Source organism: Bufo gargarizans, chromosome 9 (genome assembly GCF_014858855.1).
Source record: "Bufo gargarizans isolate SCDJY-AF-19 chromosome 9, ASM1485885v1, whole genome shotgun sequence".
Taxonomy (NCBI): Eukaryota; Metazoa; Chordata; class Amphibia; order Anura; family Bufonidae; genus Bufo; species Bufo gargarizans.
In genome coordinates this window covers 37,584,969-37,598,828 of record NC_058088.1, presented here as the reverse complement: position 1 = coordinate 37,598,828, position 13,860 = coordinate 37,584,969, and the positions used below count along the sequence as shown (strand labels likewise).

Genomic DNA, 13,860 nt, shown 5'->3' with positions numbered 1-13,860 from the left:
AAAATTGTTTTTATTAAATTAATTATTAAAATTATCTGCAACAAGTTAGGCTTGGTAGGGTGAGAGGGGATATCTCAGACTGATGATGCTGATCCCTACAATCATCCCTACCACTAGAACTCCAAAGTATAAGGAGTCAATAGTATGTAGCGTGTTCCTCTACCAGCCTGGGGCAAAATGATAACATCCATACATAGGTACCTGATTGAAACAGTGAGTAATGTGACAGGTCTCCTATGAGAGAGACACTGCACACCACACAATGTCAGGTAACACTAGTAGGATAGTCCAATCCCCAGCCGGTGATAAAACATAGGAACTAGCCACTAGGCTCCTCCAGTCAGCAAGTCAGTCTGTAGCTGTTCCAACAGAAATAATTTGCTCGACGCGTTTCTCTTGTCCAACTTGTTTGTTGGTTCATCAGGAGCAAGTTACTAAAACCACTGTTGTCACTGTATGTCACCCCCTCACACCGGGTGCATCACAGAGCAACAGGGAGTTTTAGAAAATATCTGACTAAATATAAGCTACATGCAGTTGGTATCGTGCATGTAGCCCTGTTTTGAACACCAAGCTCACTGTCACCGTTTAGATATTATCCCCTTACACTGGGGATAACGGTTGACATAGAACTCAGGAGCATTTTACGTTTTCACATGAGGTATGCTGAACGCCACTGATGACGTGCGTGCAGCAGAGAGCCTTCGGCAATGTGGCCGTACCCCGCGCGTAGCGCGGACTTGTTTAAATGGAGGAAACACCTCCCATCTATGAGGCCTCCTCACCAGATGCCCAATCCGGAGCAGGACACGTCACCCGACTGCGCATCATTTCTCCCGTCGCAACCGGATGACGCGCATTCCATCCTGTCATCAGTAGAGGACTAGGAAAGCTATCGCTCCACCCACCCATAAACGTCATCCATAGGGGAGGGGGAGAGACCGACGACGGATGCCTTCTCCCTTTACTGCATCAATTATTGTAGTAAGAGGGAGGAAATATATCAGATCTGTAACGATTGCTAGAATTTCCCATGTTTAGAGCAAGATGCATAGCCAGCAAGATGAACACTTCCAGTATTATAGTTATTAAAGGAGGATAATCACATACCTCCCATACTAAGTTACAATGAAGTGACAATATTGATGGAAAAGAAATGTACAGGAATAAACACCAGAAATATCCAATTTAGTACATCCAGTATCTATATAGGATATGACGGATCCCAAGGAGGCCAGCATATCACTTTTCCACAAATGTCATATCATAAAAATGATTTCATGGCATAATGGAGAGTGATGTCAGCAAGTAAAGGTCATTCAATAAAACAGGCAAAAGAAATCGTATCATTCAGGCCATTGGGTTTCACAGTGTTAAGAGTGAATGGCCACTGTGCCTCTTTCTTAAGCAGCAGCGTGTCGATGTCACCTCCCCTGGGTGGTGGCCTAACATGTTCTATACCTTGGAATTTAAAACAGTCCAAATTGCCAGGGTGGCAAGTGGCCACATGTTGTGCCACCGGGGTATCTCCAGAATTTTTAATTTTTAGGAGATGCTCACCAACACGCCTCCTAAATTCACGTTTCGTTTTGCCTGTATATTGAATACCACAGATACAAGTGGCCAAGTACACCACTCCAACTGTTCTACAATTAATGAAGGACTTGATAGAATATTCGTGTCCTGTAATGGAGCTCTTAAATTTAGTACTTTTCAAGATAGCTCTGCAAGCAACGCAGTTACCACACTGATAGGTGCCGTTGGGTCTGTTGGTTCCCAGCCACGTGGCATCCCTGGGGGTAACAAAGGCACTGTGAACCAGTTTATCCCTGATATTGCCCCCAACCATTTAACATCTCAAAGCCTTGTGGATTTTCCTCTTTGGAACCCGGTCATGCGCCAAGGAGGCAATTAGTTCTGGCTCCATCAACCACGCACCTCCCCGGCCTGGGCTGTAAAAGTGACAAGCCCGTCCCAGACCAAAACCGTAAACCTGGTACTCAGACTGAAGAACGCAAAGTCAGCTCATGCCGCACATGTAATAGATGACATTTTAGATTGGAAGTATATCAAGCAATTGTGAAAATCTGTTTCTAGTAGAAAATACAGAGGATTTTGTAGTGCTGCAATCAGTAAGTCACAATCATGTAGTAAATAAATAAAAAAAAAAAAAAAAAAAAAAAAAAAAGGATTTGTCTCATGACGACAACCACCTTAGACTGCCATGGTTCTGACCCCTTGAAGCGATCAGCAGGATCTGGCTATGCATTTTGGGTAGGTTCACACAGAGTTCTGGACGAGGTTTTGAGGCAGATTTTCCTGTAGGTTTTGGAGCCAAAGCTTGAAGTGGATCCAGCAGGAAGGAGAAGCATAATTCCTTCCTTTATATTTCCGATTCCTTTTAAGTTCACGTCTGACATTGGTTAAAAAAAACCTGCAGGAAAAGCTGCCTCAAAACCTCCTTAAAAAACAAAACCTTTGTGTGAACCGACCCTTCCCCTGCAGCCAATCAGGTAATGCTCTATGAGCGTCTCGGTTCTGACTTGGAGCTCATGCACAGGAACATGTGCGCCCTGTGCCCAGGCTGCAAATAGCACTTCACTTGAATGGGTCTGCGATCTGCAAGATTCTGACCGCACCGCAGAGAACAACATTGAACATAGGGGACCGAAATTCCACTGATGCACTCCGCATCACAAAAGATAGGTGAAGTCCTATCTTCGGTCGTTTACAGTCTGCAATATGTGAACTAAGCCATAACGCTCGTGTGCATGAGCCCTAAACTGAAGCCAGGTACAAGCTCAGCATAGTATGAGACCTGACGGCGGTCTTCAGTTGTGGCAGATTTCTGATCCTGTCATGCTTCACTGACTATCGCCCAGCAATTCACAAAGAGAAAAAAAAAAAAAAAGTATGAAAATGAGAAAAATGTGAAAATGTGCACGAGGAGAAAAAAAAAATATATAAATGTGCACATGTGCAGGATAAGAAAAATGTGCATGAAAAGAGAAAGGCCAATAATAAGGCATGTACTAAGGTGGGGGTCAAGCTAGCCAGCAATGTAGCAGCAAAATCGACAAAGCAACTGCTTGCCATGTAATGAGCTTGTTTTGGCAGCTGTAACGCTACATGTACCCAACATGCTGCACCCTGGCAGGGGCTGGATCTACACCTACACAAGCAGGATGCAAGACAAATCTCCGAGCCAAAGAGAATTTTAACTTCACTGCATATGAGGAAAAGAGCGAGGACTATGATACCGCACATTGTTCGCTGCAGCATGCGCACAAATATCACACCAGTTATTTTTATATCGGACAGACAGCATAAAAAACAAGCAACATATGGGGAGAAGGACAATCTGTGAAAATGCCGGAGGACAGCGCGACGACAAGCTGAAGCGTTTCCAAACTCAATAAACCACCCTTGCATTATATGAGCTATTATCGATGATGTATCAGGATAAAGCATTTGCTTTTCTATGCGACTGGACGCGGCATGAAACGTATATAATGGAAGGCACTGGCAGGGGTATGCAGCTGTAGAGACGCACGTTGTATGGGGCACACGATTGCCGGCACTGTTCCATAAATGTACCTGTCAGCAGCCGCCAATGATTGCCATTCTCCTACAATGACCGAGCACCATCATTTGGTTGTCTCACATCGCTAGGATGTGCCCCCAATGTCAGATAAGTGCGGGCCCCACCTATCTCTAGAACGGAGCTCCCAAAGTGTGCTCTCCCATAGGAACGAATGCAAGCGAGGCCGCCACACTATTTACCGCTATGGACCTGGCCAACGCTCGGCTATTTTCAGAACTCCCATAGAAATGAATGGAAGGCTCTTGTTCACTTTGGGGGCACCGGTCTACAGATAGGTCCCACCACTGAGACTCGCCTCTATCTGACAGTGGTGGCATATCCTAGCACTATGCCACCAGTATTGGAAGTGAGACCACCCCTTTAAGGTCCATATGGACAATTTCAACCAAAACGAGCGATCGTTAACAAACGATCGCTTTAGAAGGCTCATGACGGACAATTATCGTTTGAAGAGAAGTCGGCCACCATTAATATTTTCATCCAATAGTTGACAGGATTGAAAGAGCTTTCTTTGAAAAAAATGTTCTGAGAAAGATCTTTCGTCCATCGCCCGGGTTCATTGAACATGTGTGGGCAGAATGAGCAACTTCAACGGCCAGTATGGCGTAAAATGTGTATGGCAGGGTCTGCAAACGATCGTTCAACTGCTGTCCAACCATCAACCAACTTCTACTCATGTGTATGGCCACCTTTATAATAGGCCTGGTATCTCCACAATGTACCACAGCATTGCTCGTAAGACCAATAAAACTTACATTATACACAAGAAAGGAGCAAGTTGAGCAAAGCGTAAAATTTCTCTCATCACTAATGGGCCAAGGAGGTAAAGAAAACGACTCGAGTAATGACGAACAATCTAACTGGAAACTTCTCTCATTAGGTGGACGTTCCTCACACAATGTTCTCCGAAGAACCATTTTTTCCGCTGTTACGGTATACTCGCCCAGAGCGGATATGCAGCGGGTATTCCGTCCAGATTTTGTGGATGGAAGCTTGGCAGTGTATTACAGCAGCAGGAAAGCGGATAACATTTTACCAAATATCACCTTTGCAAATGGTATAATCGGTGGCAAATCCACATGTAACCAATGCAGATTTTTTTAACTCAATTTACATCCTATGTGGACATAACTTTAAGGGTACTTTCACACTTGCGGCAGGACGGATCCGACAGGCTGTTCACCATGTCGGATCCGTCCTGCTGCGTCGGAGCTCCGCCCCTGTCCCCATTATAGTCAATGGGGACGGAGCGGCGGTACGGCGAAATAACGGCAGGACGGATCCGACATGGTGAACAGCCTGTCGGATCCGTCCTGCCGCAAGTGTGAAAGTACCCTTATAATGCTGTACTACTTCAGACAGCAGAGGGAAAGGGGGGCTCCTGCTGCAGCCAGCCACAGGATAGTGAGAAGAAGGAGGGGGCACATGGCCGGGCTCCTGGGATACATAGTGAAGATGAAGAGATAGATATAGATATAGATATATAGATATAGATATAAAAATCTTATTATTATTATAATATTTTTTTTTGCTTTCTCAGTTTAAAGTAGAATCAGGAGGGTCATTTATCAAACTAGTGTAAAGGAGAACTGGCTTAGTTGCCCATAGCAACCAATCAAATTCCGCCTTTCATTTTGGACAGCTCCTTTGGAAAATGAAAGGTAGAATGTGATTGGTTGCTGTGGGGTACTAAGCCAATTCTACTTTACACCAGTTTGATAAATGAGGTATTTTTGAGGTATTTTCTGTTTAGTGTTCCTAAACAATTCAAGTGTGAGAATATGGCGACGTTCTTGGGACTTGTAACATAATCCCACTCAAATAAATAGGGCTATGCCGTAGTTTTCTACACAGCAGCCCCTTCCATCTGAGATTCGGTGGTTTACTGCAGATGACCAATGCTTAGTATCTGACGTCCAATCACTACAGTCAGGCCTCATGCACACCGCCACGTCCAATTTCTGGTCTGCAAAAAACGGATACCTTCCGTGCGCATTCTACCCATTAAAAAATAAAAAATAAACGGTCCAGAATAGGAGACGTGGTGACTTTTGCGGATCAGGTGTATAGATGCATGAAGAAATGGAGGCGCCCGTCCATGTGCTGTGTATTATGAAACGGCTGGCCCACCGACAACGAAAAGTCAGTCCTGTCCATAATATTGTCACTACTTTACAGCGTATAGCTCCCAGATATGTAATACCAGGGCACACCCGTCATATAGAACGTCCATTAGTCTTATAACATCAATAAAGACATCTTAATAGACACATGAAGAATTAAAGCTGAATGGTTGTGAATAATGATCTGGAAGAGGAACTCCGCTGTCAGGAGCCCAGCTAATGGATACGACTATTGCCAAATCACCTCCACAAGTATAAGATGCAGCCAGTGCATTAGGAATGAGAGATCTTAATTAAAGGACGACTATTCACACTGACGAGCAGGAATATGAAGAACGAGCGACATCGTGTGTGGGAGATGGCGCTCGTGGGGGGGGGACCACATCGGTTACAATCTGCACATTGAAAGAAGTCGATGCCAAAAGGTGAGCTATTACAGGACACAGAGCAGGATACGGCACCGCAGGCGGTAATATAGGCAGCAGGTACTGCTAAAAGACAATGGAACTGGCAAGGACTCCTGGGAAGAAAGGACTGTCGGCTTCCACAGGATATGCCGTAACTGTCCCGGAGGTGGAACCTGCACCTAAGGCTACTTTCACACTCGCGTTTGGTGCGGATCCATCATGGATCTGCACAGACTGATCCGTTCAGATATTAAAACCATCTGCATCCGTTCAGAACGGATCCGTCTGTATTATCTTTAACATAGCCAAGACGTGCCATAGAAAACAGTAAGTCCCTATTGACTTACCTTGTGTGTCAGGACGGATCCGTTTGGATCAGTTTTGTCAGACGGACACCAAAACGCTGCAAGCAGTGTTATGGTGTCCGCCTCCAGAGCGGAATGGTGACTGATCAGAGGCAAACTGATGCATTCTGAGCGGATCCTTTTGCCTTCAGAATGCACTTGTGAGAGCCCTTAACGGATCTCACAAAAGGAAAGCCAAAACGCCAGTGTGAAAGTAGCCTAACTAGACAATGGGGTGAAGCTGCTGCAAGATCCACATGTGTCACATCTGAATACTGTCACAGCTGCCACCCAATGCAAAGGGTTAAAATCGGTAGCACGCATGATCTTTGTTCAGATTTCTTCCACTACATGAGGACGGGGTTATAATCTGTTCTTTATTATAAATTGCAGCGACCTACAGTCGGAATCCGTACCACTAATGTCCCACGTCTGCACTTACCCTAAGTCTGGAATCACACAGTTTTCTTTAGTTTTTTTTTAGCCAAAGCCAGAAGCGGATCCAAAGCAAATGTATGTATAAGGGTATATACACACGACCGTAGGTATTTTGCGGTCCGCGAAAAACAGATCACATCTGTGTGCACTCTATTTTGCAGAATGGAACAGTCTTATCTTTATACGTAATGCAGACAATAATAGGACTATTTTTTTGCAGAACGGACATACGGAAATAGAATGCACACGGAGTAATTTCTGTTTATTTTTTAGCCCCATTGAAGTGAATGGTTCTGCATACGGACCTGTAAAAAAACGGAACGGAAGGAAAATACATTTGTGTGCATGTGCCCTAAAGGAAACACTGAAGCATCTCCTCTTTCGTATGCAGGTGTATTGGGTGCTTAGGTCCAAAAATTATATCAAAAACTGCATGTGTGATTTCAGCTTAAAGAGGTTTTCCGGGATTTTAACCTCCGGATAGGTCATCAGTACCTGATAGAAAGGGGTCCGACACCCAGGACCACCGCCGATTAGCTGTCATCGGCACACCCAGCAGCACCGTGCCGTTCTTTCTGCTCACCAAGCACAGTACAGTACATTGTATAGAGCCTGTGTTTGGCACCACACCTCTGCCCAATTCACTTCTATGGGGCCGGCGCTGCACCTAGTCCACGTGACCGATGAACTTGACGTCACTGGCTTAGGGTAAGGTGAGAGAAGGCCGAGACACTACTGTGAGCTCCGGCGCCTTCTCAAAGAGATGAATGGTTGGGGTCCCAGTTGTCGGACCCCCCACTGATCACCTATCAAGAGGAGAGATCATCATTTAATCACAGAAAACTCATAAGGGATCACCAAAAATAAAGTGACAAATTAAAAGGGGTTGTTCACCCTGGGACCTTTCTGCAGTGGTAATCATACCTACCTGATAGCCACTGCTGGGTTCCAACTCCATTGCTCTGCAGGTCTCCCCCCAGTCCGCATCTGTTTAAACATGTGACAGCTGCTGCCAATGACTGGATGTAGGGTTCCCGTGTCACACAAGCGTCATGTGACCCAGTGACCTGACCGCTGCATTGACACGGGGAGACAGGGTGGATGGAGCAGGGACCCAGCGGCGGGGATCAAGTACTGTATGTACGATTACTACCGCGGTCCAGCCACACTCCGGGGTCTGTAGAAGACATCCCCAGGGGTGATCAACCCCTTTAAATTTTCAACTGCACTACAAGGAAAATAATTAAATAAAAACACATCAAAATGCAAAACCGAGACCTAGTCCTTGGCTAGTTTGATTCTGTTTTCAATTCACTGACAATTCTGCTATGGGCTTAAGACGTGAGTTATCTGACAGACTGGTTGCTAGGGATGTGCTGCCTAACAACAGAAAGTGCAAGGCCTTAAAGGAAGTAAAAGTGGTTTCAAAGTATGCATGCCATCATGTGGGGTAGGGGCCCCAAAACACAGAAAATCTGGTCCTCTCATCCTGAGAAATGCTTCTTTATGTTTTTAAGCAAACAAGCTTTTCGCTGCACCAGTAATGCTATCCAGGCCTCCCCATCTTGTTTCACTGACAGCCCCCGAGATTTCAGAGCCATAGCAATAATGCAGGAGAAGCCGGGTGCAACAACTGGAGAGGCTCCGCCCACGGGGCACCCAAAGCCTTATTTGCATAAAACTAAAAAGAAACAGTTCCCAGGGTGTGAGGACCAGATTATGCTTTTGAGCACCTTCCCTACATGGTGGTGTCCTTACTTTAAATCAGATTTTGGAGGAGGCAGAATCCCTTTAAGGACTCTGGTTGTTTGGCAGTATATACGTCGCCATCAGCAGTTGACTATGATTCAGCACATCAGATCAAAGCTGGCATGGCACTGACGGCACAGAAGGAAAGGGCAGCCTGCCAGCGGAAAGGCCATGACACCTCTCACGTAAGACGGCATTATTAATCAGAAAACTCCATAACCTGTGTAAAAGTGGTAAACAAGGTGCAATGTACACAAAGAGGCATAAAAAGAGACACTGGCGAGTACGGCATACACAGTGTCCGATAACAGTATATCCGTAGGACCCTCCCCTTGTTACCTGCCTAATATTCCACCCAAGCCTATTGGGAAGCGCTCACTCAAATTACTAGTACAGGTATTGACAGCGGCCCGTTGTCTTACAGCCCGAATATGGAAACGCAATGATCCGCCAACACTACCGGACCTGGATGCTGGAGTTGCAGATACTAGAAGCATGGAGTATATGACTGCCTTAATTCAGGATAAAGTGGCACTCTGTCACTCCACATGGGATGCCGGGGACACTTGTAACCTCTACTAGTAATGAAGTAGACCCACCCCGTATCAAACCCTCTTCCTTTTTTTTAGGACTCTTGCACACGACCGTAAGGTATTTCCAGTATTTTGCGGTCAGCAAAAAACAGATCCGCAAAAAATACTGATGACGTCCGTGTGCATACCGTTTTTTGCAGAACTGAAAAGCTGGCCCCTGACAGAACAGTACTCTCCTTGTCCGTTATGCGGACAATAATAGGACATGTTCTATCTTTGAACTGAACGGAAACGAAAGGCATACAGAGTACCTTCCAGTTTTTTTACGCATCCGCTGAAATGAATGGTTCCGTATACGGAACGCAAACGGGAAAAAAAATTAAAATCCACGGATCCGCAAAACAGACACTGGAAATGCGCGTTTTGCGGACTGCACATCGCCGGCACTTAATAGAAAATGCCTAATCTTGTCCACAATTGCGGCCAAGAATAGGACATGTTCTATTTTTTCTGGGAACGGTATTGCGGACCCGCAATTCCGGATCCGGGCAGCACATCGTGCGGCCCCATAGAAGTGAATGGGTCCACAATTCCGTTCTGCAAAATGCGGAACAGAATTGCGGACGTGTGAATGGGGCCTAAATCTTATGGACTTAGCTGGGTTATGCTTCTCATGGCCACTTCATGATACTATCTTTCTATTTGATGTAAACTGAAAATTGCTATACATTGTTTGTACTTTTTGATATTCTTCAATAAATACACAATTATATATTAAAATAAATAAATACAATTATAGTATATCCAGGTAAGAGGACATAGAGGAGCTACAGTACAAGCATCGGAAGCTATATGTCTGTGTACAGGCAATTTGGGTAAGATATCATAGGTACAAAAAAATACAGAAAAAATAAAATATTCTATATAGTCAAAAGTATGGAATACACACTATAAATAGTAGGCATGCCCTTATACAGTAAGGATCTACAGTATATGATGTATACAGGACAAGAGTCAGGCGTACAGCATACACATGTCAGAGGTACAGTATATACACTATACATATATGTAACATGTTAGGGTTCAGTACAGCACATGGCGGTAAAGTATACATACAATTCACATGTGAGATCTCATGTACAGTCTATATGTAGTATACAGGAGCTCAGTATATATGTTTTTATAGGGGAGAGGAGTCAAGTACAGTCTATATACATATTAAATGTCATGCACAGTATATATGTAGTAGACATGAGACAAAACGGGTACAGATTATACAAGGTATACAGGAGATGTGTCAGGGGTTCAGTATACTGTATATAACATGTCTCATGCACACTGTATACAAGGTGTGGGTCAGGGGTTCAGTATATATGTAGTTATCGGGGAGGGGAGGCGAGTACAGTATATATACATATCAAATGTCTTATGCACAGTATATATATGAGGTATACGTGAGAAAGTTCAGGGGTACAGTCTATATGACACGTACATGAGATGTATCAGGGCTTGCATCAGGGAGAAATGCATGATGCACTTTGGGGGTACTGTCTATACACAGTATACAGAAGATGTGTTAGGGGTTCAGTATATACATCTAACATGTCTTATGTATGGTCTATATGTGATATAGAAGGGGTGCTTCAGGGGTCCAGTATATGTACCATAGGGTAGAGGAGTCAGGGGGACATTATCTATAGACAGGGCACGTCTTATGCACAGTATATATGTAGTATACATGAGAATTTGTGGCACGGTCTGCACACAGTATACAGGAGATGTGTTAGGGGTTTACAATATGGTATGTGCATACAAACATACGTCTTATACACAGTCTATATGCAGTATACAAGAGACAATTCAGGGTACAGTCTATACACATCTATAGGGGGGCGTGTCAGGGGTTCAGTAATATATATATCACAGGGTAGAGCATTCATGGGTACATTATATATATATATATATATATAGACAAAGCAAACCTTATGCAAAGTATATACAGCATACAGCACAGCACACAGGAGGCATGCCAGGGGCACAGCACACAGGAGGCATGCCAGGGGCACAGCACACAGGAGGCATGCCAGGGGCACAGCACACAGGAGGCATGCCAGGGGCACAGCACACAGGAGGCATGACAGGGGCACAGCACACAGGAGGCATGCCAGGGGCACAGCACACAGGAGGCATGCCAGGGGCACAGCACACAGGAGGCATGCCAGGGGCACAGCACACAGGAGGCATGCCAGGGGCACAGCACACAGGAGGCATGCCAGGGGCACAGCACACAGGAGGCATGCCAGGGGCACAGCACACAGGAGGCATGCCAGGGGCACAGCACACAGGAGGCATGCCAGGGGCACAGCACACAGGAGGCATGCCAGGGGCACAGCACACAGGAGGCATGACAGGGGCACAGCACACAGGAGGCATGTCAGGGGCACAGCACACAGGAGACATGACAGGGGCACAGCACACAGGAGACATGTCAGGGGCACAGCACACAGGAGACATGTCAGGGGCACAGCACACAGGAGACATGTCAGGGGCACAGCACACAGGAGACATGTCAGGGGCACAGCACACAGGAGACATGTCAGGGGCACAGCACACAGGAGACATGTCAGGGGCACAGCACACAGGAGACATGTCAGGGGCACAGCACACAGGAGACATGTCAGGGGCACAGCACACAGGAGACATGACAGGGGCACAGCACACAGGAGACATGTCAGGGGCACAGCACACAGGAGACATGTCAGGGGCACAGCACACAGGAGACATGTCAGGGGCACAGCACACAGGAGACATGACAGGGGCACAGCACACAGGAGACATGTCAGGGGCACAGCACACAGGAGACATGTCAGGGGCACAGCACACAGGAGACATGTCAGGGGCACAGCACACAGGAGACATGTCAGGGGCACAGCACACAGGAGACATGTCAGGCACCCTCTATCTGCTCTATACAGGAGACGTGTCAGGAAGACTCACACAGCTGGGGAGCAGGAAAGGTTCACATCCTCAGCAGCATCGAAGAACTCCTCGGTGTCACTATCGGACGCCATGGTGGAGAGCCCAGGACAGGCTCCGGTCTGGGCAGGGTAGAGAGGCCTCACTGGGCGCAGCTCCCCGGGTGTACTGACCGGCCCAACATACAGGCTCCAGGCTCCCGCTGACAGGCCGAGCCAGGCAGGAGAGAAGGGCCCGGCACATCCACACACAAACACGGCTGGATATCGCGAGATTACAGCAGGGCAGTGTCTAGAATAGAGTTGCTCCTGGTAGGTCACGTGGTCTCGACATCACATGACCGGACTGAGATGGGAGGGGCATACGCCAGATATAAAAGTTCGTTACTATGTAGTTGTATGTAAGGAAATAGAATAAAGAGAAAGAGATATGGGCCCAGATTCAAGAAGCACTTGCGCGGGAACAAGTGTGATTTGCGCCGCGCAAGTACTGATTTGCTCCTATGCAAATTTGCGGCTGATTCTGTAAACCAGTTAAGCCTGAAAAGCGGCCATTTTCCCGCGCACGCAGCCTAGCTGTTCCTGCGCAATTTTCGTGCAATTTTGCACGGGGTGTAAGTTGCGCCTTCATGGAATTCCCTCAGCGAATATGCAAATTAGGTACTGCCGATGATTCAGAAACATGCGCGTGTGATGCGCATCTTGCGCTGGAAGCGTGCAAGCTTTTTTCCCTGGGCAAACTTGCTCCTGTTAAAAGCAGGGGCAAGTTAGCAAAAGATGGCCAAATGTCTCATATCATTTAATTTCTTCTGGATGTCATCCCAGGTACGCACTTCATTACCCAGGGCATTGATGTCCAGGGCAATGGCTTCATATATAGCCCTCCTTTGGGCAATGGTGGTGTTTGCCCGCTGGGCACCATATAGGACTTCCTTATGCTGCTGGAGTGCAGCAATCAGGATGTCCATCTCTGCAGCCACAAAGTTGGCCTTCCTTATTTTGGTCCCTTTGGGAGGTGCCATGTCTTGCAAAAGGGCTGAATTTCCTTGCTCAGGGGGGGGTAGGAAAAAGCAGGATGAAATTCAGCAAAGAACCTGCGCAAGTCTGCTCCTATTTATTTGCTCAGTGCAAGCAGCTGAGCAGGATTTGCCCTGAAATTATGCTAGCAAACCTCTGCTGAGCCGAAAATTCCTCATTTACATAGGGGCACACCCACTTTGACTTGCACGGCCTTGCGCCCTCAGCTTTGCCTTAAACAGGAGCAAATTAAATGAACAAACGATTGCTGAATCAGGTGGCAATTTGGCAAAATTGCTCCAGCGCAGAGAAATTCAGCTGAGCGGCTCAGGTGTAAGTAATGGGCAAATCTACCTGAATCTGGGCCACGGTCTGCGGCTAATAACGTGGTGGATGGGGAAGAGAGAAGAGCAGTCTGTGAGGAAGAACGGGGACATGGAGAGCAGTCTGTGAGGAAGGAGAGATGGAGAGCAGTCTGTGAGGATGGAGAGAGATGGAGAGCAGTCTGTGAGGGAGGAGAGATGGAGAGCAGTCTGTGAGGAAGGAGGGAGATGGAGAGCAGTCTGTGAGGAAGGGGAGATGGAGAGCAGTCTGTGAGGATGGAGAGAGATGGAGAGCAGTCTGTGAGGGAGGAGAGATGGAGAGCAGTCTGTGAGGAAGGAGAGAGATG

At 46.6% G+C, this 13,860-nt stretch overlaps 1 protein-coding gene across 2 annotated transcripts in view; it reads right to left on the bottom strand.

Moving 5' to 3' along the window:
• The window catches only part of WDR44 (WD repeat domain 44), an 89,044-nt gene extending 76,591 nt beyond the window's left edge, over window positions 1-12,453 (bottom strand). For both annotated transcript variants that reach the window (XM_044305249.1, XM_044305250.1), the window contains exon 1: window positions 12,196-12,453. In XM_044305249.1, the coding sequence (XP_044161184.1) occupies window positions 12,196-12,269 (74 nt within the window). In that variant the 5' untranslated portion in view covers window positions 12,270-12,453. The remainder of the gene's footprint in view (window positions 1-12,195) is intronic.
• Window positions 12,454-13,860: the final 1,407 nt, after the last annotated feature.